A 22138-nucleotide genomic window follows, 5' to 3' on the forward strand; every position below is an offset into this window, starting at 1 on the left:
AGAAGGGATGCAGGGCCACTTCATTAGCACAGCTCAGAGAGCAGCAGTTTTTGGCTCCTCCTCTCCCTGAACTTTTCCACTTTAGCTGGACTCTAGAAGAACATGTTAAGCAAGAATTTGTACCTGCATGGTACACATTCCCCACATTCAATTTTAACTTGTACTAAGCCTTTTGAGGGAATATGTCTAGGCGTCTATATTGCTTTGCCTGTGCTCGAGCCTTTGGTTCATTTAGATCAGGAAAGGGAAACTTGTCAGCCCTTTGGAAGGCATTTGACTCAAGCTCCTACCAAACCAAGAAAGCTTGGCCAACTGTCAAGGATGATGGGAGCTGTAGTCCAAACATCATCCGGAGAACCACAGGTTCCCCACTCCAATTTATATTACATGGAAACAAAAACAAAAAAGGAAAAACTGCACCAGGAAGATGAGATTGGTGCGTCAGTAAAACACTCCCTTCTACATGCTGCAACACGACTTGTATAACCTAGACTTAGATCCAGGAGAGGCACTTTTTATGACCTTTTGGGTTATTTCAACAGGCAAAATTCTTGTTTAACTTTTATTTCTTGCAGCAAGAACTAAGAAGCCCATATATTTACTGTGGCTGTTTTTCTTCCGGCAGGATTTCAAATCCTAGCATCAGTTTAAGGCAAAAAAGGAAATAGTGAAACTGACTGTATCCCCCACCCCTTTATATTCCCTGATCTATGCCTGTATGGTGGGGACCTTCAATTCAATACTCTCTATGCAAGCATCTCTAAAATCAGTAATTATTATTATTATTATTTTATTTATTTTTAAAACTATGCCACCAACTGCATAAAGCAATGCTGCCCAGCAGCTAAGAGTGCCGACCCACCTATGACTGCCGAGTAGATTCAAAGCCTCAGCTGCATCAAGAGAACACTGTGGCCTCAGTCAGGAGTACTTTGCCTCCATTCCCCTTCAACAGTAAAATGATGTTAACCTACCTCACAGGGTCACTGCAAGACACAAATAAAAGCATGCATGCCATTTTGCACATTGGATCCTGGATACTGCTAGTTATGTTAAGGAAAACAGTCTTCACTCCAGTCTTATCTGGATTGCAATCACTGAATGCACAGATGTAGTTTATTAGTTTCCTTGGCATTTGTTTCACTTTTTTTTTCCTTTTAAACAACAAAGAGCAAATCTCTATTACAAAATGCAGCCCAAGGTTTCGCATCCAGCTTCACACCTGCCTGAACTTCTCTTCTTGAATGCTTTGGGAACCCTGAATTCAAATGTCGGAGAGTGAGAAGAGGAAAAGGGGGAGGGGATATGTGCATACCATAAGCATTTAAGCAATCTGAAGGGGCCATTCCCCATCGCAGAAATAAGCTGATAGTTTGCCTTCGCCAAGTAATCTATACCTGGTAAAGGGAGTTCAACTAATCTGGCACTTCCTACAGTAGGTAAAAGGAGAACTCAAGATAACCAAAGAGGTTTTCATGGCCATGTGTTCCTAGGCAGGCCTGCCACACAGTATCCTAATATATATACCTTAGAAGAATTATAGTTCCCCCCCTCTGGAGACCAAATTAGACAAATATTTACGTGTATATATAATATATAAAAAATACAGAGCTTTCTCTTCTTCATTTTGAAGTAGAATGTATACGACACAGTTGAGCAGGAGGTAATTCTGAGAAAACACAGGCCACTTGACTCTTTGAGCTGAGAGCAGATTGTGCACCAAGTGCAGGCACAAGACCTGCTCCAGGAAACATGTCAGATTTGTCCCCACCCCAGCCAGCCAAGACCCAAAAAAGGGAAAGAATTCCTTTCAAAATAAATGACATGGAACCAAAAGGCTTCAATAAGGTTTGAAATTTTTCTTCAAGTAAAGATGCAGGATGAGGTTTCCTCCACCAGTTCAACACTTCAGTCAGTAGCAAATGTAAGAGAAGCCCACCTTCATGGTTAGCTGTGCTTTGAGTCCTTTTAACCTAGGCCTCTTCCTCTTCCTTCGACTGGGCCTTCAGGAGACAGTGGGAACTGCTGCACTGTTTGAATTCTGAAGCAGTTCAGAAAAGAATCCCTCCATGAAGGACAGTCTTTCCGATGCCTGGTGGGATGGGGCTGTCCAACTTTTCCTGCATCTGGGTACAGGAATATTTTTGCGGAGGGGGCAGGAGCAGCAGCAACTTGGCCCAAATCCCTTGAAAAGGTGCTGTTTGGCAAGAGGGTTTCGGGGGGTGGGTGGGGGAGACACAGAACAATGAGGGCCAAAGTGCTGCTTTTGGCAGATCAATCAAGAGTCTTTAATAAAAATCAAGATGTGCAAAAAAGAATTTTTTTAAATAGTTGAACCCAAGCATCCAGGATTAAATTCCTTGGTTGTGATCTACGTTATTTTGCCTTCTCCCACTGGAAAAAAGTCATCTCTCAAGTACCCAAATGAAGATACACATTTGAGGAAAAAACCAACACAAAAAACCCCAGAGGAAAACCACACACTAGAAGGTGTAACTGATTTACACCTCCACTTTCATCCACCTCAGCACCTGCTTTTTTGACACACATGTGCAGCAGCAAAAAGAAAAAAAATGTATTGTGTGTAAGAATCTCTCTTCTTCTGCTTCTTCTTCTTCATGAGCGCGAAGTACTGCTGCCATGTGTCAGTGAAGGAGAAAGCTGTTTTGTAACAGGTGGAGTGGGCACTTTGCAGCCTTTTGTTTGGCTGAGAAGAGAACACGGCTGGGGGTGTGAAGGCTCTCTGCAGTTACCTTTCCAACAAAGTTACGATGTTCTCCCCCCTTCCCCCACTCTGCACACATGTTATAGCTGGAAGCCTTCCATGGGGGCCTCTGGTTGCTGGAATATAAACTGCTGCTGGGCCTCGTCTACCTGGGGAGCCAAAGTGGAGTCGTCGTCATCGATGCCAAAGTAGTGCTCAATCAGATCAAAGGCTTTCTGGTAGATCTCTTGGTTTTCATGGCTCTGGAGAAACTCTATTTTATCCAAGCCTGGAGGAGAAACACATTGTCCTTGTTAGTATGCATACACAGCTCCACCACCTGGTGCTATGCTATAGCTACAACTATGGAACTCACTCCCACAGGAGGCACTGATGGCCACCAACCTGGATGGCTTTAAAAGAGGACAGTACAAATTTATGGAGGAGACAGCTGTCAATAATTCTGCCCTCGTGCTCAGAGGCAGTAATGCTTCTAAATACTAGCTGCTGGAAACCACAGAAGGAGGAGAGAGTGGTCTTGTGCTCGAATCTTGTTTGTTGGATGGGAGCTGTAGTCCTAAACAGCTGAAGGCAGGCAAAGGTTGTGGTAGGGTTTGGGGAGGACTAAGGAGGTGTGCCAAAAAGTTCAAGGAAAAGGTGGACCTTTGAGGAAGTTGAGAGCTTCTGAGAGGCGGTTCTGGCCATTAAGAGAGAAGAAAGAAAGAAAGAAAGAAAGAAAGAAAGAAAGAAAGAAAGAAAGAAAGAAAGACAGAAAGACGGAGATGGAGGAGCATAGGTCACATGCAGGTATGCGTGAGGATGTGAAGGAAGAATCACTGACAATTTATTGGGAAGTGTTTGCAAATGAGGGTATACTTATTAAGTTGCCTCGGGGAAAGAGTTTCAAGATGCAGACTGGCCAACTCACCATAAGCTTCCTCAATGAGGCTGCAATAAGGGTTGATGCCAGAGCCATTCTGCTTGGCCTCCTGCTCACCCAGTCGCAAGATGTTCTCCAGGCCATTCAGGGCCACTTGAACGATCTTGGAGTCCATGACAGTCAGAAGGTCACACAGGGGCTTGATGCAGCCAAGGTTGACTAAATACCTGAGAAAGGGAACACAAATGCTCAGAACTTCACCTATGTTCGAAACCAAACCAAAACAGGCAGACGTTACTGGCTGAAGTTCAGGTCAAATTTATGTAACTGTTTCAAGGGGTGGGGTGGGGCGGTAAGTAACTCTAGCTTGCTTGGAATACATGCCCTTCTGCCCCGCCATGTTCTCACACAAAAGGGCTGGGTTATGGCAAAAGATGTGAGAATGGTACTCTGCCCATGTTCAGGAGAAACTTTAGGTAAGCTTGGAGATGCAAGAGTTTTGGAAGATTCCAGGGTTTAAAAACCTGCAAGGTTCAGCTGAAGTTAAAGTGCTGAAAGTAACAGAAAAAGTATGTCCTGGTTGCCAAGTTGTGCTACTCTGTTTTTAGACATGTACATTTTGATCTACATTCTATTACCTCCCTCCAAACCCCCAGGGAAGTGCTTGCCAACCAACAGGAAGATTACAGTGCTCTGAACAAGGATGCTGCACTAATCATCAGACTTACCTGCTGTGAATTAATACTTTTTTAAAGAAGCCCTTTGTTCTAATGAAAAATGTAGCAATTTAACGGTCTGAGGCAATGAAATCCACATACACTGTGGGAAATATGCCCTTGCCTCACCAGTAATACTGATGATCATCAGTTTCTGGTGTTGGTTTGTTGTTGTTGTTTTGAATAATTTTAAATTGGGTTTTATAAACAAGGCTCATAGGAATAATAAATGATACAAATAAATAGACCACTTCTTCTCATGGCATTTGTAGCACAATAAATTTGCAATAATATCTACAACATATGGTGCATTATTAGTGGTCAATGTACAAGTTATTGGTTCGGAAATTGGTTTAAACAAAAACAAAGGTGAAACAGAATAGAACAGAGTTAACAGATAACATTCAGCATCACACAGCTAGACACCGAATCGGGAGTTCTTGCGGTTGTGCTTAGATTAAGTATGAGTGATAGTCATTGATGAACATGGGAGGCGGGTTCAGAGTGAAAATAATAATTCTTCAACTAGATTGGGCTAAAATGCTGATGGGGAGGGTCGTTCATTTTCTGGAATACTGGAATATTGGCATATGTTGTGAAATTAAACCACACTGGGGCAAAGCCATCTTTCTTGATCTATCCATATGTTAACTATAGTTTATTTGTTACTCTCTCAAGGAGGGCTGTTTCCCAAACTGTTTTGTACCAATTGTCAATTGTTGTGATAATCAGTTTCTGTTAACTATAAAGAAATAGGGTGTGTGGAGTGAGAGAGAGCTCTACTCTTGTCCATGCTCCTAACCTGCACCTGCTCATTCTTTCTCATGACAGCAAGAAGTGGGGGGAGGGAGTTACATGTCACTCATTCTTCCTACCACAAATAGTGTCTCTTTCTGACCAATTCTTAAGTCTCTCAACAATCCATTCCTGACTTCTTCCACAATTTAACCAGTTCTTCCATATTCTTTAAAAAATAAAACAACACAAAATAAAATAAAAGGCAGCCCAACCTAACTGCAGAACTCCGCTTTCTACCCAACTTATTTGTCCAAAGACCATAAATGCCAGGTCAAGACTAGGCAGGATGTATCCTAACCCATCCCTTCCCAGCAGTCCTTCTGGAACTGCTGGGAATGAAAACACTGTGATACAAAGAGAGAGGGGAGCCAACTGGAAAGACTTTGCAAAATGAGAACAGCCTCAACCTACTTGATCTGCTCTGGGGTTCCTCCCGATGTTGCATTTGTGATTGCCCAAGCAGCTTCTTTTCTTGTGCGAAATTCAGCCTTCTGCAAGATCTCGATCAGCACTGGGAAAATGTTGGCATCTATGACTGCCTGCAGGGGGAATGTGAAAAAGAGAACAGTGAGTCCTTCTCCTGCAAAAAGGAACTCCTGCCATCCGTATTGATGGGGCAGTTCAATCATTCCATCAGCTTCCCTTTCTATGGGCTCACTCTCCCCAAACTGGATTCTGGCTGATTTCTCTTCCCTAGATTTGCTTAGGCTCAGGCAAAGCTTTCCTTATAGCAGCCTGGCAGTGTTGTCAAGATAACTTTCTTTAAACCACTGCCCTTTGTGCAGTTATCACTAGCTACTGTTGGAAAGTAAGAGGAGTTTCCAACAGCAGTTTGCCACATGGCAAAGGAAGGGAGGATGGAAAGGGAGCTGGGGCTGTTTCAGAAAATTAGGTTCTCGCTGGCACTCAACAAACAAGTCCCACACCTCTTTAGATTCAGGCTTTCAAAAATTCTAGCTGGCAAGAAATTCTGGAGAACCTCAGATGTCATTTCATTAAGTTTTGGGGGCTTTAATACTTTGAGCTGGTGTGTGGGGAACCTCCAGATATTGCTGAACTACATCCCCCATCAGCCCCAGTAAACATGGCCCATGGCTAGGGATGGGAATTGTACTTCACCAACATCTGGAAAGCACCAAGTTCCCCACACTTGACTCAGAAGGTAGCTATTCAATATCTGCTACAGGCTTTGCAAACCCATCTTTTAAAAAGGAGCATTTGGTTTCAGGTCAAATGATCGGGAAAGCATGTGATGGAAGGTTTCCGGGTATCTCAAATGAATTAAGATGCAATTTGGGGAGTATATGTTCTGAGGGGAAAAACAGATCCTGCTGCAGGTGATTGCTGTAGAAATCATTTGCTACCTTCAAAAAATGCTACAATTCCATATGAACATCAGTCATTGTCCGAGCCATGCAGCAAACAGCATTTTGTTTGCTTTGACTACTATTATTTCTGCAGTATTATTCAAGGAGAACAAGTCTCAGAACACTTCTACTTAGGAGATGCAATCCAAAAGCAGGCAGGCAGGCTTGTACATCTGCATAATCCAGAAGAATTTCATTCTTTTGAAGAAGCTTTCACATTCCAAAGTATTTTTGCTTTAGCAGAAAGAAACTGCCTACTTAGTTCCATCCTTACAATTTGTAAAAGTTGTAGGAGCAAGATTAATATAAATCTCCCACTGAACAGCTTTCCCCTCCCTGCAGTATCCCCAGGCTTGTACCATAAAGTACCATAGCAGTATGGCTGCCACACCTCAGGGCTAGTTTTCTCAGGCACCTGCTAAGGTCAATACTCCAGCAGTGGCCTGCTGTCAACTGCTACAGCCTTCTGGCCCTGATCCACCTCGCCACTGCCACCTGTACACCCTCTCCCTGAAACAGGTAGGTGAACAAGCAGTAGTGGCAACAAGGAGGAGAGGATCCCCTTGCCCCAAGGGCTGACCATAAATGCAGTGCTGGCACTGTTATTGCATCAGCACCCAGGTACCCAACAGGGAGACTGCTTGAGAAATAGCCAATTATGTATGCCCCTCCCATGCAGTCTCTCCCATTACATTACCAGAGTACAAGACCCAAAAGGTCTGCTGCCCTTTGAGTCAAAGCAAGCTGTACCTGTATCTGAGCACTGTTCCCCGCTGTGACGTTGGAGATCGTCCAGCAAGCTTCTTTCCGGATAGACTCTTTGGAGCTGCTGAGTAGATGAAGGAGACAAGGCAAAGCTGAGCAATTCAGGATCACCTGAAAAGGGGAAGTTGAAGAGGCACTTGTTAGAGAGAGCTGCTCCTACCCAAAAGAGCACCAAGCTCTTGCTCTCTAGCTATCCTGAAAAGTCTCTGTTTTTGTTACAATTCACAGTGGCAAGAAACAATCCGGCTTTCCCTGTATGATTGCAAATCCCACCCCCCTGCCCCCAAATGAAGCCAGTGTTTGCTTTGATGACACTTTCACATCTTCTCCCAAAAGCCTAACAGAAATGCAGCTTCCAGAATCAGGCCTCTGCAGTGGTTGTAGGTTCCCATATCCTGAATTTGGGACGGCCCAATTTAACTCTTATTCCCAACGTCACCTGGGTCTGGATATCATCCCCCGTCACAATGTTGCCAACAGCTCGCAAAGCTGGGGAGGCCACCTTGTAATCACTGTGCCTGCCAGGAGAAGAAGAAAAGGAAAAGATGCCCACCTTAGTACCCAGCAGAAGGAACACCCGAATCCCTATCTCAATGCTTCACTCCTCTTGGCACTGGCTATGCTCTACCATTTTGAGTGTGGTACTTCTGCCCTGCTTAAGAGATCTACTTTATTTTATTTATTTCGTAAGATTTATGCACCACTTAATTGTGTGTAAAAAAAAAACAACCAAAGAAAAATTATGGTGCTGTTCACATTATCCCACCTATTTCTTCCATTTTAAATCCAGTGTATGCACACACACATATGCAGGGGCTGCTGCCATTCCATGCTTCCTATGTCAGAAGGTCTCAGTACCTATAATGTACATTAACATTATCCCCCTTCTGATGAATGGAAGCCACTCTAGCCATAATAATGGTCAATATTAATTCCATATGCTGCTTTTGTAAAACTTCCAAAGGGTGCCAACATTTCTCTCAGGCCAACATGTGACTAAAATTGTGACACACATATCCCTGCCATGTAAGAGATATGTCCTCCTATTAATCCCAGCTAGAGAGGGGAGGCAACTCTGCCATTACACACACACACACACACACACACACACACACACACACACCAATATCCTTCAGAGGCTGGACACTTACATCAGCAGTTCCACCAGTCGCCGACACACCCCTGAATCTATTACAGCCTGGATTTTCTCATTGGGGCCATCCGACAGGTAGGATAGGGCCCAGCATGCATCCGCCAGCAAGTCTGAGTCACTGCTGAAGAGTAAGCGTGACAAGACTGGCAAACACGATGACACCTACCAAGAAGCACAATCGTAAGGGAAAGATAGTAAGATCCCAAGAGAGGCAGAATGACAAATAAGCCCATGACAAATTGGGGTTGGGGACCAGGACAAGTTGCAAGCATTGAAGGAGAATGCCTGAATGCCTGTCAATTGCAAGACCAAACTCTTGTCCAACTTGACTCATAACATAAAAATCCATTTTGGGAAGGCAGGGAGGGATTGTTTGAACCAATGGCCCAAGCTACAAACCCTCCCCCCTTCATTTCCCTTACCCTGGCTTGGGGCTGTTGCTCACAATCACTCTGCTTACTGGAGAGCACAGCAGCGTCACAATGGGATGTCCATGTAGAAGAAGCTCATGGTGGGCTATTTCTGGCTATTACTTCACACACAACCCAGGGTTAGTAGTGGATATTTTTGCCAAGGGCCAACCCTGGAACTTTCTTCCAGATGTAGTAGTTTCTTACTACTACAGGGTTAGACATTTTGGCCCCACACATTACAAAATATGAAGCATGTGGGTGGAGTGTGGTTGTGGGCATCTACTTCAAATGGTATAGTCTAGAGTTCTATGACATCACTCTGTGGAAGGTGCCAGGGCAGAGGCCACACTTTTACATCTCACCTTCTCAAATTCAGGGGGTGGGTTTTTCCCTCTGCACAAGTTTGACAAGGCCCAGACAGCATTTCGTGTCATTGTCAACCTGGTGGATTTTGTGAGGAGTCTGGAAAACAGGCAAATTATACTTTATATAAATATTACATTGCTAAATATAAATCTAGAGATTACAATTGTTTGTTCTTACAGTCATGATTTTTATCAGTTAAAACTCTTCTAATCCTTAAGTCCTTTTCCTTTCAGTGACAGCTTGAATTCAAGCTGAACTGCAAAAGTAGAAAAGGAGAATCTGAAACACACCCAGACCTTTCTGGTCTGTTTAAAGGAAAGCTGGGTTACCTCAACCCAAAATGCCTATGATGCCACCATGAACACTTTCAAGATACATCTTATTCCGCAACATCAAGTTTTATCCTGCCTTTTCTCCCACCTACTCAGGGCAGCTTATGTGGGGTATCCTATTTGTGATTGACAGGTGGGCTATCCCACCCAACTATCTTGCAGCTAGCTAGCTGTCAAACACTTGGGAACTGCAGTGCAAGGGGCTTTGCAAAGTGCTGAGCACAGGGCTGGCAAAGCTGCTTTCTGCAGGGACCAGCTATGTGATTGAGTTCCCCGCAGTAAAGTCTACCACACAGCAGATCCAGCCACATCTCTATCTGCCCCACACCAGCATCATATGTGACATCAGGTGGGGGGCAAATAAGCAAGATTTGGGAGTGGGGGGAGGGAGGACCATCTTGCGAGCCAAACTGCAAACTGTGCCAGGCCACATTTGTCCCATGGGCTGGAGATTCCCCAACCATGACTTAGGAGAGATTGCTTAGGCTGAGAGAACTGGATCATGGTCTGTTCTGGCTGAGGGCTTCCCATAAGCATCTGGATGATCATTGTGAGAACAGAACACTGGAGATGTGTTTGGCTTGATCCAGTAGGACTGCTCTTATGTCACCTAGCAAATTTAAATGACCAAGTGGAAACCTGAATGTCTTAGCCTCTCTGTTGCTCAACTAAACATGCTTGTTTATTACATTTATATCCCACCTTTCCTTCAAGGAGCTCAAGGTGGCATATAAAGTTTTCCTCCTCCCCCATTTTAGTCTCATAAGAGCTCTGTGAGATAGGTTAGGCCAAGAGTGTGAATGACCCAAGGTCACTGAGGGATGAGTGGGGGTTTGAAACCTTGTCTCCCAGGTCCTAGTCTTAACCAATCTATCCAGTCATTCATTCATTCATTTTAAAAAATTGTATACCACCCTTAGAGCTCAGGGCGGTTCACAATATAAAACTGGCTCTCATCCACGTTCTGATCTTCATCCACCATTCCATCTTCCTTCATTATCAGGAAGGAAGGAAGGCCTTGCACATTCTTCCCTGAGCAGAGATCTTTCCCACGCATCCCTCCTCAGGTGAGCCACATCACTAGCATCATGCTAAACCACCATGGGCTTCTTGCAATCTGGCCCTCACAAGGTGGGTCACACCAAAAATACCTACAGGCTTGTTTAAAGTTATTGGAGTGATAAGCTGCGTGTTACTAAGAAAAATGAGTCTCCATCCTGGACCTCTAGCCAGTCTGGTCTGGGGAGAAGTCTCCTCCAGACTCCAAATATGGTGATCAATTTGATCCTACTCAATTTGATCCCACCTAAACATCAGGAAGAACTTCCTGACAGTAAGAGCTGTTCAACAGTGGAATTTGCTGCCAAGGAGTGTGGTGGAGTCTCCTTCTTTGGAGGTCTTTAAGCAGAGGCTTGACAACCATATGTCAGGAGTGCTCTGATGGTGTTTCCTGCTTGGCAGGGGGTTGGACTCGATGGCCCTTGTGGTCTCTTCCAACTCTATGATTCTATGATTCTAAGAGAAAAATCCCACTGGGTCTTCCCAGGGCAGTTTCATGCCACCTAACAAAATATTTACGTCCATGGCTGTAGAATGGAAACAAAGGAACACACGCACACACGCATTGCCAAGGAGCACCCGAAGTCGGAGTTTCATGCAACAGCTACTCACAACAACAAGGGAGGGAGGATGCCACAGTTGAGGACGTAATCACGGCAGGCAGAACTGTCTCCAGCAATGTTCCCCAGTGCCCAAACAGCCTGGAAGAAGAACAGGAGCTTCAGCACTCAGTCATTGAATGGAGAGGGAATGGTGGAGCAGGAATCCCTGGCCCCCCTCAAAGAATCCAATAACTTGTGGCAACTTTCAGCTATTTGTCATTTTTGCAATTAAAACGTAGCAAAGCTTTTTTTCCTGAGAGTTTCTGCACACACCAATGTGGGCAGCTGTTAACTGCTGTAGGGAGCTACTGCCAAATGTTTGGTTGAAATCAGTGTAAAATGCATCCCTAGCATTCTGATCTTGCTCTCCCTACTTTGAATCATTGACCCACAGTGATTCAAGCTCCTATGTTCCCTTGCTGCCCCATTCCCGTTCTTGCCAACTGCTCTTGAGCATGCCTACAAAGCACTAATGCCACCACAGGCCCTGCCCACTGCTCTGAGCAGTCAGGATGCTTTTGTTATTACTATTTATTAAATTTATATACCACCCTTCGTCAAGAGACCACAAGGCAGTTTACACACACACAAACACACACCGCATTAAAAGGCCATAGATTGATTAACAGCCCAAGGCCTGGTTGAAAAGGAATGCTAATGATATGTAACTAAGGCACCTGGCAAGCCTCCCTGGAAAAAGCATTCCACAAATGGGGAGCCACCACAGAAAAGTCCCATTCTTGTGTTGCCAGTCTCTGGGCTTCCCGTGGAGGGTGCACATGAAGAATGATATCAGATATTGACTGCAGGGTCTGGGTCAGTTCATACAGGGAAAGACAGTCCTTGAGCTTTCTGTGACATCACTGCAGCTTTGTCAATGACTGAAGAGGCAGGGTAGGGGCTTCACAAGCAACAGGAAACAGCCAGTTTTTCTATCATATAAAAGCTTTGCAACAAAGAAATTATTTGGAACTGCTCTCCCACAGCTAAGCCAAAAGCTCTCCCTGAAAACACCTTACCTGCTCTTGGACATCTTCAAAATCAGAGCTCAACAATTCAATGAAGATCGGAACTGCTCCAGCTTCTATTACTATTTTGGTTTGTAGTGAAGTGCCCGAGGCAATGTTTGTTAATGCCCATGCAGCTTCAAACTGAAAAGTAACAAGCAACCAATTAAAGAAAGCCTCCAACAGAAGTACACTGTTCAACAGAGCAGTGGCCCCCAAACTTCCCACCCCAGACACTTGAAAATCATTAAGGGACATAGTGGACCACTTAATGGTTTTTCTGCCTGTTAGAGAAATTGCAATGAGCTGTGCGAGATGCTGAGTGATTTTTAATTGTCTTTTTTATTGCTTCTGTTATTTCTAATTTTGTATTTTATTGTATTACAATTCACACGCCACAAAATCTAAAGCATCACTCTTAACTTTTTAAATTTTAATTAACTTTAATTTGAGAGAGCACAGCCTCCGTTTTCTTTTCCCCAACATGCCCCAGATTGATGCTGTGTCTGGGACCGTGGGGGAAATGAAAGGTAGTCAAACAACAGAACCAAAGTCTATGGACATCATCACATCATGTAAGTGAGCTTTTATGTTATAGGTTTGTGGGCGGACGCTTAACGTTTGGTGGGAAGGAAGTCAGACCACAGTCGTGGCTACTGTCACAAACAACCCCATGCAAAGGCACAAACACTAAGAGTGACAAGGGGGCCAATTTAATTTCCAGAGAAACAGATGACAACCTTGTTGATAGCACTGAACACCAAATGCAAAGGAATCTCATTCTCACTTACCTGCAATGTGCAGTTTTCACTTTTTTTGAGGAACTCCACAAACCTGTCCACCACACCCTGAGTATTGATCACTTCATCTATTGGAGGATTGGGCTCTAAACAGAGGGGGAAAGACTACTGTTAACACATACTTTTTTCTCCACGACACCAGTGGTATGCTAAAATAGCACTTAGGCACGTAGTTTGTAAGCAGTTAGCACAGATAGTGATGTGAGGTGAGAATATTCTCTGCTAGAAAATTCTCCGGAGAATATTCTCCACAGCTCTCTTCAGTTTTGCCTTAAGAGTTTGTCGGACACAAAGTATGCTTTAAAGGCTTTGGCTGTAAAAGAAGAAGTGGAAGATATTTTATCAAATCGTATACAGTCCCTGATACTAGATGAGGCAGTATGTTGGCTAAGAGTACTAAAATTTCATGACCTTATTGCTCCAATAGTGAAATGGATAACATTATTAGAATCAGACACGCCAAGGTTAAGTAGGGTGGTTGAGTCATTTAAAGAACTAGAAGATCACTTTGAAAAAGTGATGTCTTTCAGCAAGAAGAGAAGCAGCTGAAAGTGGCAGTTAAGAAAAGAAATGGCATTGCAGCCAATTCACTTTGCTGCAAATATCCTTCATCCCAAGTATAATGGCATTCATTTATCACGAGATGAACAAATTCAAGGTAGCAAGTTCACTGATCTCAAAATATCAGCAAGTGTACCAAATAATGTATAAGATATTTTGGCAGAGCAAGCAGCATAATGTGCTAAGGAAGATTTTTTTAGCAAGTCATATGTATTATATCATTTTCAATGCATTAAAATGAATATTCTCCATTTTAAATGAAAATTCTCTAATATTCTCATTAATAGTGAATATTCGAGAATATTCTCCAAAAGATTATTCTCGAGAATTTAATATCAATAAGCACAGATGCCCTTTTTATCGGTTTCCATCACTGACAGGAAGGCAAGATATTTGTTCCGACAGCTGAGGTTCTCAGCATTCAATGAAGGCTATACCTGGGGCAAGGAAAGATTGTGTATTGACAAGCACCTAGCTCCTGCATGTGGTGGACAACATAGAGCTCAAGGTCAGAAATCTCACCACCACCAGGCCATCCGTATTTTCAAGACTCTAATATTCTAAATTAAAATGGCCGTTGCATTAAGAATATAGCATAAGAACATCAGAAGAGCCCATATAGTCCAGCATCATGTTCTCCAAGTGGCAGTGGAATACCTATGGGAATCTTGCAAGCAAGACACTGGTGCAATAGCACTCTCTCCTCACTTGCTATTCCCAGGAACTGATAAACAGAGGTAGTCTAGAGACAGAACATAGTTTTATCCTCCATGAATTTGTCTAATCCTCTTTTAAAGCCATCAAGATATGAAACAGATCCCACAATTTAATTATGCACTATGTGGATAGGTACTTTCTCTCAATGACTCACACCCCTTAATCATTCAACATTCAGCTTCATTGAATGGTCAAGATTTTAATGTTATGAAAGACAGCAAAAAACTCACTTTTCTACCCACTTTCTCTACACAATGCATAGGTCTACAGACCTCTCATATCACTCCTTGCTCATCTTTTCTCTACATTAAGAAGCCACAAATGCTGCAACCTTTCCTCACTGGAAATCAGGGTTGCTCTTTTCGCAAACTTTTCTAGCTCTACAATATCCTTTCTAAGGTGAGACAACCAGAATTGTATACAGTATGCCAAGTACAGTCACACCATAAGATTTGTATAACAGCATTATGACATTGTCACTTTTATTTTCAATCCCTTTCCTAAGGATCATTAAAATGGAACTTGACTTTTTCACAGCTGCCACTCACAAGGTTGACATTTTCATCAACTGATCCACTATGGCACCAGTTCAGGCCCTATGTGTATATATGTGATTTAACCCTATGTTCAGGTTTGGTTTAAAACGATCTGCTTTCTTCATAAGAAGCTCTTCAAATTAGGGCCAACAGGGCACACATACATCCATAGGCACTGTTGGAAAGGGTCAAGAAATGGTTTAAAAATCTAAAAACACCATCTCTCATTCCAAGAACAATCAGGGTTGAAAGGTTATCAATATTCCAACCCCATGTTTGTATATCCCCATTCTTAACTTATTATACTTCACCTATTCAGTCCACTTTCATTTACGAATTTTTCATAAGTTTCTGGCAAACTATTTAAGCAATTAAAGCATTTTGAGGTCAACCAAACAAACAAAATACACACAACATTCCTACAATTTCTATTTACAATAGAAAATTCTAAATAGCTATATTTACCTTTTGAAAGCAGTTTCCTGAAGCGCTGGGTAGTTAGTAGCTGAAGATCAGGGTCCTCGGAGAACAGCATTTCCACCATCTCCCTTGTGATTACACCTTCCTGAAAAAAAGCCCATATATAACAGTCCTAAGGCTTGCTCTTCAAAGCAATGCCCAAATCTAACAGTTCTTCAGATGAGAAACTACCAAACTGGACCTAAGAACATGCAGGCTTAGATCTTGTAAGGCCCTTTTATTTTATTTTTAATTAATAAACCAGGTCCTCATCTTACACATCTGCAAAAAAAAAAAAAAAACACTAAAAAGGAACAGCAGAGAGTAAATTAAGTTACTTAAAACAGTTCTTCATTTCTGTACTAGTAAGATTATAGTGGTATAAAGCCAAAGCACAATAAATGCCATTAGATGGGAATATGACACAGCTTCTGAGAATACTTACCCCACCTGTGGTGGAACTGACAAATGAGTCTACATGAGGACTGTCAGACATAGCAGCATCTTCATTAATTAGCTCCACATTTCTTCGTTTAAAGAGCTGAAATAGAAAATGGATATGTATCAAATCAATGGCAAACAAAAATGCCAAATGTTGGGCATAAGCATTCACTCTTTGAAAGCAGGGTTCTATTTGTTCCCATCAGCATTTAAGATTCATCAGTCATGAAATCCTCTTGTGAGGATTCTTCACTTCTAAGAAATCAGAGTTGTAGGACACAAATTCTATAATAGTGCAGTATGACTGAAGAGGAGAAGAGTGTGTGCACTGCTGGCAATAAACAACAATAAACAACCCTCTCCAATCATCCAAAGCACTGTTTACTTCAGCTGCAGTTAGCTTAGCAAGAGACACAGCTCATCCTGGCTTGCTACTCGTTCCTCAAGCCTCACGATCTACAAGTTATGAGGGGTATAATTTGTGGTTTGCCTCCCTCCCCTGCTGCCCCCTCCCCAAATCCAATTTGCAGAACCACATCTTCTGAAACAGATATAGAACAACACTAATTGCAAGGGCCACAAAACTCCTCATCAGGAAACACTGGTGCCTTACACAGTGTTCAAGTTGTTGAACACTGTGTAAAGGCACTGTCTAGAAATTTAATTTATTTGCATTTTGCTGAAACTCCATATAAGGGCATTTTTGAGATACAAGTGGGAGATCAAGAACAGTAGTTTTGTTTATTAAAAGGAAAGGCTCTCTAGTACTTCCTCTCATTACCTGTTACGGTAGCATACCAGATCAAAGACAGCCTCAGGTAATGCATGTGTCCACTAATTAAAACTGGAACCCACCCACCTACCTGCAACTTTAAGCCGTCAAGTGGTTAGGTCAATTCAGGCCCCAATGTTTTATTATCCATTTTGTTGGTCTGCCAGCTGCCTAGGAACCGCATAGCCAGTGATGACAATGACCAAAGAATCATTTACACAAGAAGCTGAAACTCATCTGTCTCCTACACTCTAGAAACACAGAGCACAGCCAGAAGTAGAAACTATCAGCCTGGGCCATATTTCTGGTCAACCTACATGCCCTGCTCACCACCCACACAGGAGTTACCTGCTGCTCCCGCTTCTGTTTGCGTAGCTGTATCCCTTCTTCTTCTCTCCTCCGGCGCATCTCCTCGGGGTTCAGTGCCTTGTTTTTGTAGCTCTTCATTCTGTAATTGTTCTCTTTTGCTGGGCTCGCCATGGTTTCTAACAGCGGAAGAAAAGAAGAGGTCATTTTTACTCCATTTCTTTGGGCAACCAAAAGAAAACAGGCATAGTCCTCAAATGTAGGCACTGTTTTCAACACTTGCCAAATGGTACCAACAATCTATTTGCAGATGAGGAATATATCGTGAAGTGAGTCGGGACACTGCATGGATAAGGCTCCCTATGCTCTATCCCAAAGCATGGCTGGGAAAGACTCCTTCTTGAAACCCTGGACCACTGCTGCCAATCAGTGTAGACAATACTGGGCTAGATGGACCAATGAACTGAATCAGGATATGCAGCTGCCTATGCCTTAAACACCCACAAAACTCTAGCTTTTTTAAAATTTCTCCTATAGGAAGGTGTACACACACACACACACACACACACACACACCACAATATCTAAGAGCAATGAGCCCAGAAGAGAAAATGAGTAGCAGTTCATTTCTTTTTATTTTTCTCTTTTTTTGCCATATAAACCTGCAGATTTTATTTTCTAGCAGATGGTATGTGTGGGTGAATGAAGATTAGGTGATGTTCTCGGCATGTAATCCACCCCACTACCGTCCATTTAATTAAGTGCCAGATAATGTCAAGATGACATACAGCTTCAAGGACTCTTTCTCTTTGATGGTGGAGCTGGGGTTGATGGAACTGAATCAGCTAGGATTCAGATTTCTTTTTTAAAATGTTTTATTTTATTTTATTTTATTTTATTTTATAAACCAACTTTCTACTTCTTTTTCTGTTACACATTGTTATCCATCTTATTTAGTATTTCAGTATTTATAACGGAACTTGTTTATTCTAATAGGAGTTCTGATTTTTCAATATGATTTTGCAAGTATCCTTTAAACACCTTCCAGTCCTTGTCTATCTTCTCTTTTAAGATCCTTCCAATTTCTCCCATTGTTTTGGATATATTGTAATACTCTAATAATTTGGCAAGCCACTCTGTTTTTGTCAGCATTATACTACTTTTCCAATTTTGCCCAATCAATAGCCTTGCGGCTACTGTTGCATATAAATATAATGTCTTGTCCTCTTCCTTTAAACTTCCTGGCACTATTCCCAATAGAAAACCTTCTGATGTTTTCCTAAATGAATATCTAAACATTTTTTTCATTTTGTTATATATAGTTTCCCAAAATTGTTTGATATTTAAACAATTCCACCATATATGCATTTTAGTGCCTTTTTCTGTGCTGCATCGCCAGCAGACATTGCCACAGTTTTTATTCATTTGGCTATTCTTTCAGGTGTTAAATACCATCTATGTTGTATTTTAAGGTAATTTTCTTTCAATATGCAACACGTAGTGAATTTCATATCTTCTTTCCACAATTTTCCCCATTGTTCAAGCATAATATTTTTCCCAATATCTTGCGCCCATTTAATCATGGATGCTTTAACCAGTTCACCCTTTGTTTCCCTCTCTAAGTTCAAATTGTATAATTTAATTTTTTTTCTTGTATTAAATATTTATCGAATTTAGAAATTTCTTTTTCAAATCCTATCTTTTTGCCTTTCACTAATCTATACTTAATTTGAATATATTGGAACCAATCACTAATATGAACCTTTAATTCCAATTCTCCATTTTCTTCCTTTAATACAGTTTTATAAGTGGCCCAGTTCTCTTTCATATTTCATTTTTTCACTGCGACAATTTCTGCCGGCGATGCCCACCATGGAGTTTTTGGCTCTAGGAGTCTTTTATATTTCTCCCATATTTTATATATAAACTTTCTGATTATATGCCCTAGGAAGCCTTTATGTACTTTAACTTTCTCATCTATTAGATAGGCATGCCATCCAAATCTCGTCTCTACTCCTTCTAAATCCAATATATCCGAATCGTCTAGTTTAATCCATTCTTTTAACCAGGTCAAACCCACTGCATCATGGTATAACTCCAAGTCAGGGAGGCCAAAACCTCCTCTTTCCTTCTTATCTATCATTATTTTATGTTTTATTCTCGGGGTTTTTTCCTGACCACACGAATTTGGCCAAATCTCTTTTCTAATTATTAAAGCATTTTTCTCCTCCTAGTATTGGGATACTTTGAAATAAAAACATCATCCTTGGTAATATGTTCATTTTTATTACCGATATTTTTCCTAATAAGGATAAACTTAGTTTTCCCCATACTTGCAAATCATTTTTTATTTCTTTCCATGTTTTCCCATAATTCTCATTACTTAAATCCATAGTATTTGTTGTTAAATTAATTCCAATATACCTTATTTTCTTTTTAATTTCCAGTCCAATTTCTTGTAATTTCACTTTATCTTTTTCTTCCATATTTTTCACTAATATTTTTGTTTTCCCATAATTTAATTTGAATCGTGCTAATCTGCCATATTCGTTTATACATTCCAATATTCTGGGTGTGCATTGTAGGGCATTTTCTGTTGTGATCATGACATCGTCTGCGAAAGCTCTTAACTTATATCTTTTTTTCACCAACTGCTATTCCTCTTATTTGGTTGTCCTGTCTTATTTTCTTTAATAGAACCTCTAATACTATTATAAATAACATTGGGGATAGGGGGCATCCTTGTCTTGTACCTTTGAATATACTAATTTCTTCTCCAAACTCTCCATTAAAAATAATTTTTGCCTTCTGCTGGTTATATATTGTATTTATGCCTTTCTGGAATTTTTCGCCTAGACTCAATTCTTTTAATAGTTTGAGTAGCAGTTCATTGCAATCTAAAAGGATTATAAGGTATCTGATATAAATGGTTAAAATGATTAGCTGCTCAGCTGCCTAAAAGTCCACCTCTGTTCCAAAGCCAACCTCCCTGCAGAGAACACCCTAGAAGCTCTGCTATAAGTCCTATAAGTTATATAAGTCCTATAAGTCCAGGAGAACTTCTCCAACACCAAACAGGAATGCTCTCAAAACCCAAGTTGATCAAACATTCTACCTTTGGCCAGGTACAGAACCTGCAGAGTGCGCCAGATAGTTTCTTCAATTTTATGCTACTGCAGGTAGCAGTTGAAGAAAAATGAGGGAAGGATGAGACTGAAAAGGAATTTTTATATGATACAAGTAGGATCTAGCACCTGTTTACCCAATTCTTAACTTCCAATCCCACTTTCAGCCAGCCTTTGGGTCCAGGCTTTGCCCAGGCCTTAACCCCACCAATGAAGTCATAACGAGGTATGCATGATAATGGCACCCCATTTCCATAGCAACATCACATGTCACAAAAGAAGATTTTCAACTCCACTGCAAAGCTGGGCAGCAAAAGAAGCTTGTCAAATGGGCTATAGTGGGGAACTACCAATAAAGCAGCTAAGACAGCTCTGCTTCACTCAGGATGACTGCAAAGCTCTTCCTGGAAAATTTCAAAATTTCAACCACAAACTTACATAATGTCTAAGGAATGGCTGCAAATCTTTAACAATCTAGCCCAGATCCACGTCCCTCTCAATCCTCCTAGTTACTTTCCCCTGCTCTTGAACCTCTTATTCCAGCTTTAAGATCATTTGCTCCTGAATTCTTCCTGTTCTCCCTTGGTGCCGCCTCTGCCTGGGAATTGTCTACGAAGTACCACTCATCTTTCTTTCTTCAAAACTCCCCCAAACCCAGATTTCCCTAAACTGTTTGAGCTCAAGCTAGTCCTCCACTCCCAACCACACCCATCTAAGTGCTATGTACAACTGCATTTTCTCACCCCTCGTCACCCTCCTGCTTCTGTCTCCTAACAAAACTTAAGTCTGGTGTTTTTAGAAAGGCCAACACCCACCCTAAGTCCTTGAAGACACGGAGAGCTATAAACCTATCTAATCATTCTCACTGAAGGTCAGTAGCCTTGGCTGCTCAAGGCTTTACCAAAATTGACTCAGGAAGCACAGCAGAGCCGGGTCCAAACTTCAGCTATGGCTTTCCAGTCTCCTGTTAACTATGTCGCCGCTTTGTGCTTCCTACCTCACTAATCATCTCCGCTGAGTAATTGCTGAAACCCAGATGTCTAAAACTCGGCCTTGCATTGCTGAGTCAGACTCAATAGCAGACAGAAGGCGGAGGAGCTAATGTGTATATGGATTAGACAAATGCAGCAGTGTTTTTATCCCAACTCACATACCAATAAAGGGAAGCCCAAGCAGCAGGACTTGTGGGAAAAGAAATGTGGGTGTGCTGGGGGTCAGCAGGACAGAGAAATTCACCTGTACAGAACTATACAAAATGTTAGAAACAGCCCACATCACTTTAAAAAATATTATTATGCCAAATGTGAAAGAATCAAGGCTGCATCAGATGTTTACCTGGGGTTTTTTGGGGGGGGAGGGGGATTTCTTCCCCAACCACCCTAATGCTGAGAACATTCACCTTTTTGGCACCTGTCTGCAGATATCAGGTGTATTTTGATGGAACCACTGTTTTTTAAATGGGTCTCTTTCTTTAGATCAGTCATACCGGTGATGCCAGCCAATTGACCATCATGGCCCAATTGATCACCATAGCCCAGCAAGCATCAAGGCAGTATGCAACACAACTGGACTATGTGCAGAGGTCACGGAGTGCAAACAAAGCAGCAGTAGGTTCACTCTCAGGATCCATTCCTTGCAAAAAGTGCATGGAATAGATTCTGCTCCTTCATGACACAGTAACATCCTGTGCCTACAGCTCAGAGGTTGCAAAGTACACACTTAGAGCTCAAGAACTTTGTCAAGAGCTGGAGTATACATTATAGTTTGATGGCAAAACACACTGTCTACTTTCCCCACATGTCTCCTACACTGGCATTCCCTCCCAACGTGGAATCAGATGTGCACACCAGTCTAGAAACTGGGCCCAAATTCATCCAGCAATCTCCTTGCTTGCAGTCTTTGCTTCCATCTTGACTAGTGATATCCTAAGCCCTGCTAGGCTCTGTGGAAATTCCAAGTTCCAAACAGCTGCTCCCCATAAATATGGAATCTGACAGTACTACTGTTGAGGGGGACAGTGGAGAATTCCTAAGGCACTGCAAAGGAAGGGAGAATAAACACACCAATCTCCAGTTCTCTTAATTATATGCCCAGCAGGTGTCTTTAAGGGACCTCTCTAACAAAATCCTGTACTATCCAATACAGAGCTCCCATCACCCATTAAGAGACTGGCTCACAAGTTAAATTTGGCAAGCTGACGGCAGAGTGCGACAGAGTGCTTGTCATCTTTGGCTCCTGGTGCCAAGGGAAGTATGAGCAG

General features: G+C 42.1%; 1 protein-coding gene and 1 long non-coding RNA gene across 4 annotated transcripts in view; both read right to left on the bottom strand.

Moving 5' to 3' along the window:
- The window catches only part of LOC310767883, a 936392-nt gene that overhangs the window by 477570 nt on the left and 436684 nt on the right, over positions 1–22138 (bottom strand). The window lies entirely within an intron of this gene.
- Positions 1080–22138, bottom strand: part of KPNA6 (karyopherin subunit alpha 6) — a 30795-nt gene continuing 9736 nt past the window's right edge. The window contains exons 1-14 of one of the 3 annotated variants that reach the window (XM_083625231.1): positions 20008–20086; positions 16797–16933; positions 15681–15776; positions 15242–15341; positions 12954–13048; positions 12175–12306; positions 11166–11254; positions 9159–9258; positions 8382–8545; positions 7670–7748; positions 7216–7341; positions 5510–5637; positions 3633–3811; positions 1080–2993 (exon numbers count right to left, since the gene is read on the bottom strand). In XM_083625231.1, the coding sequence (XP_083481357.1) occupies positions 2806–2993; positions 3633–3811; positions 5510–5637; positions 7216–7341; positions 7670–7748; positions 8382–8545; positions 9159–9258; positions 11166–11254; positions 12175–12306; positions 12954–13048; positions 15242–15341; positions 15681–15776; positions 16797–16928 (1608 nt within the window). In that variant the 5' untranslated portion in view covers positions 16929–16933; positions 20008–20086 and the 3' untranslated portion in view covers positions 1080–2805. Of the gene's footprint in view, positions 2994–3632; positions 3812–5509; positions 5638–7215; positions 7342–7669; positions 7749–8381; positions 8546–9158; positions 9259–11165; positions 11255–12174; positions 12307–12953; positions 13049–15241; positions 15342–15680; positions 15777–16796; positions 16934–20007; positions 20087–22138 lie in introns of those variants that run through there. The other 2 variants (XM_083625232.1, XM_083625230.1) reach the window with 2 other exon arrangements.

The sequence above is a fragment of the Podarcis filfolensis genome (genome assembly GCF_964270895.1).
Source record: "Podarcis filfolensis genome assembly, chromosome: 8".
NCBI lineage: Eukaryota > Metazoa > Chordata > Lepidosauria > Squamata > Lacertidae > Podarcis > Podarcis filfolensis.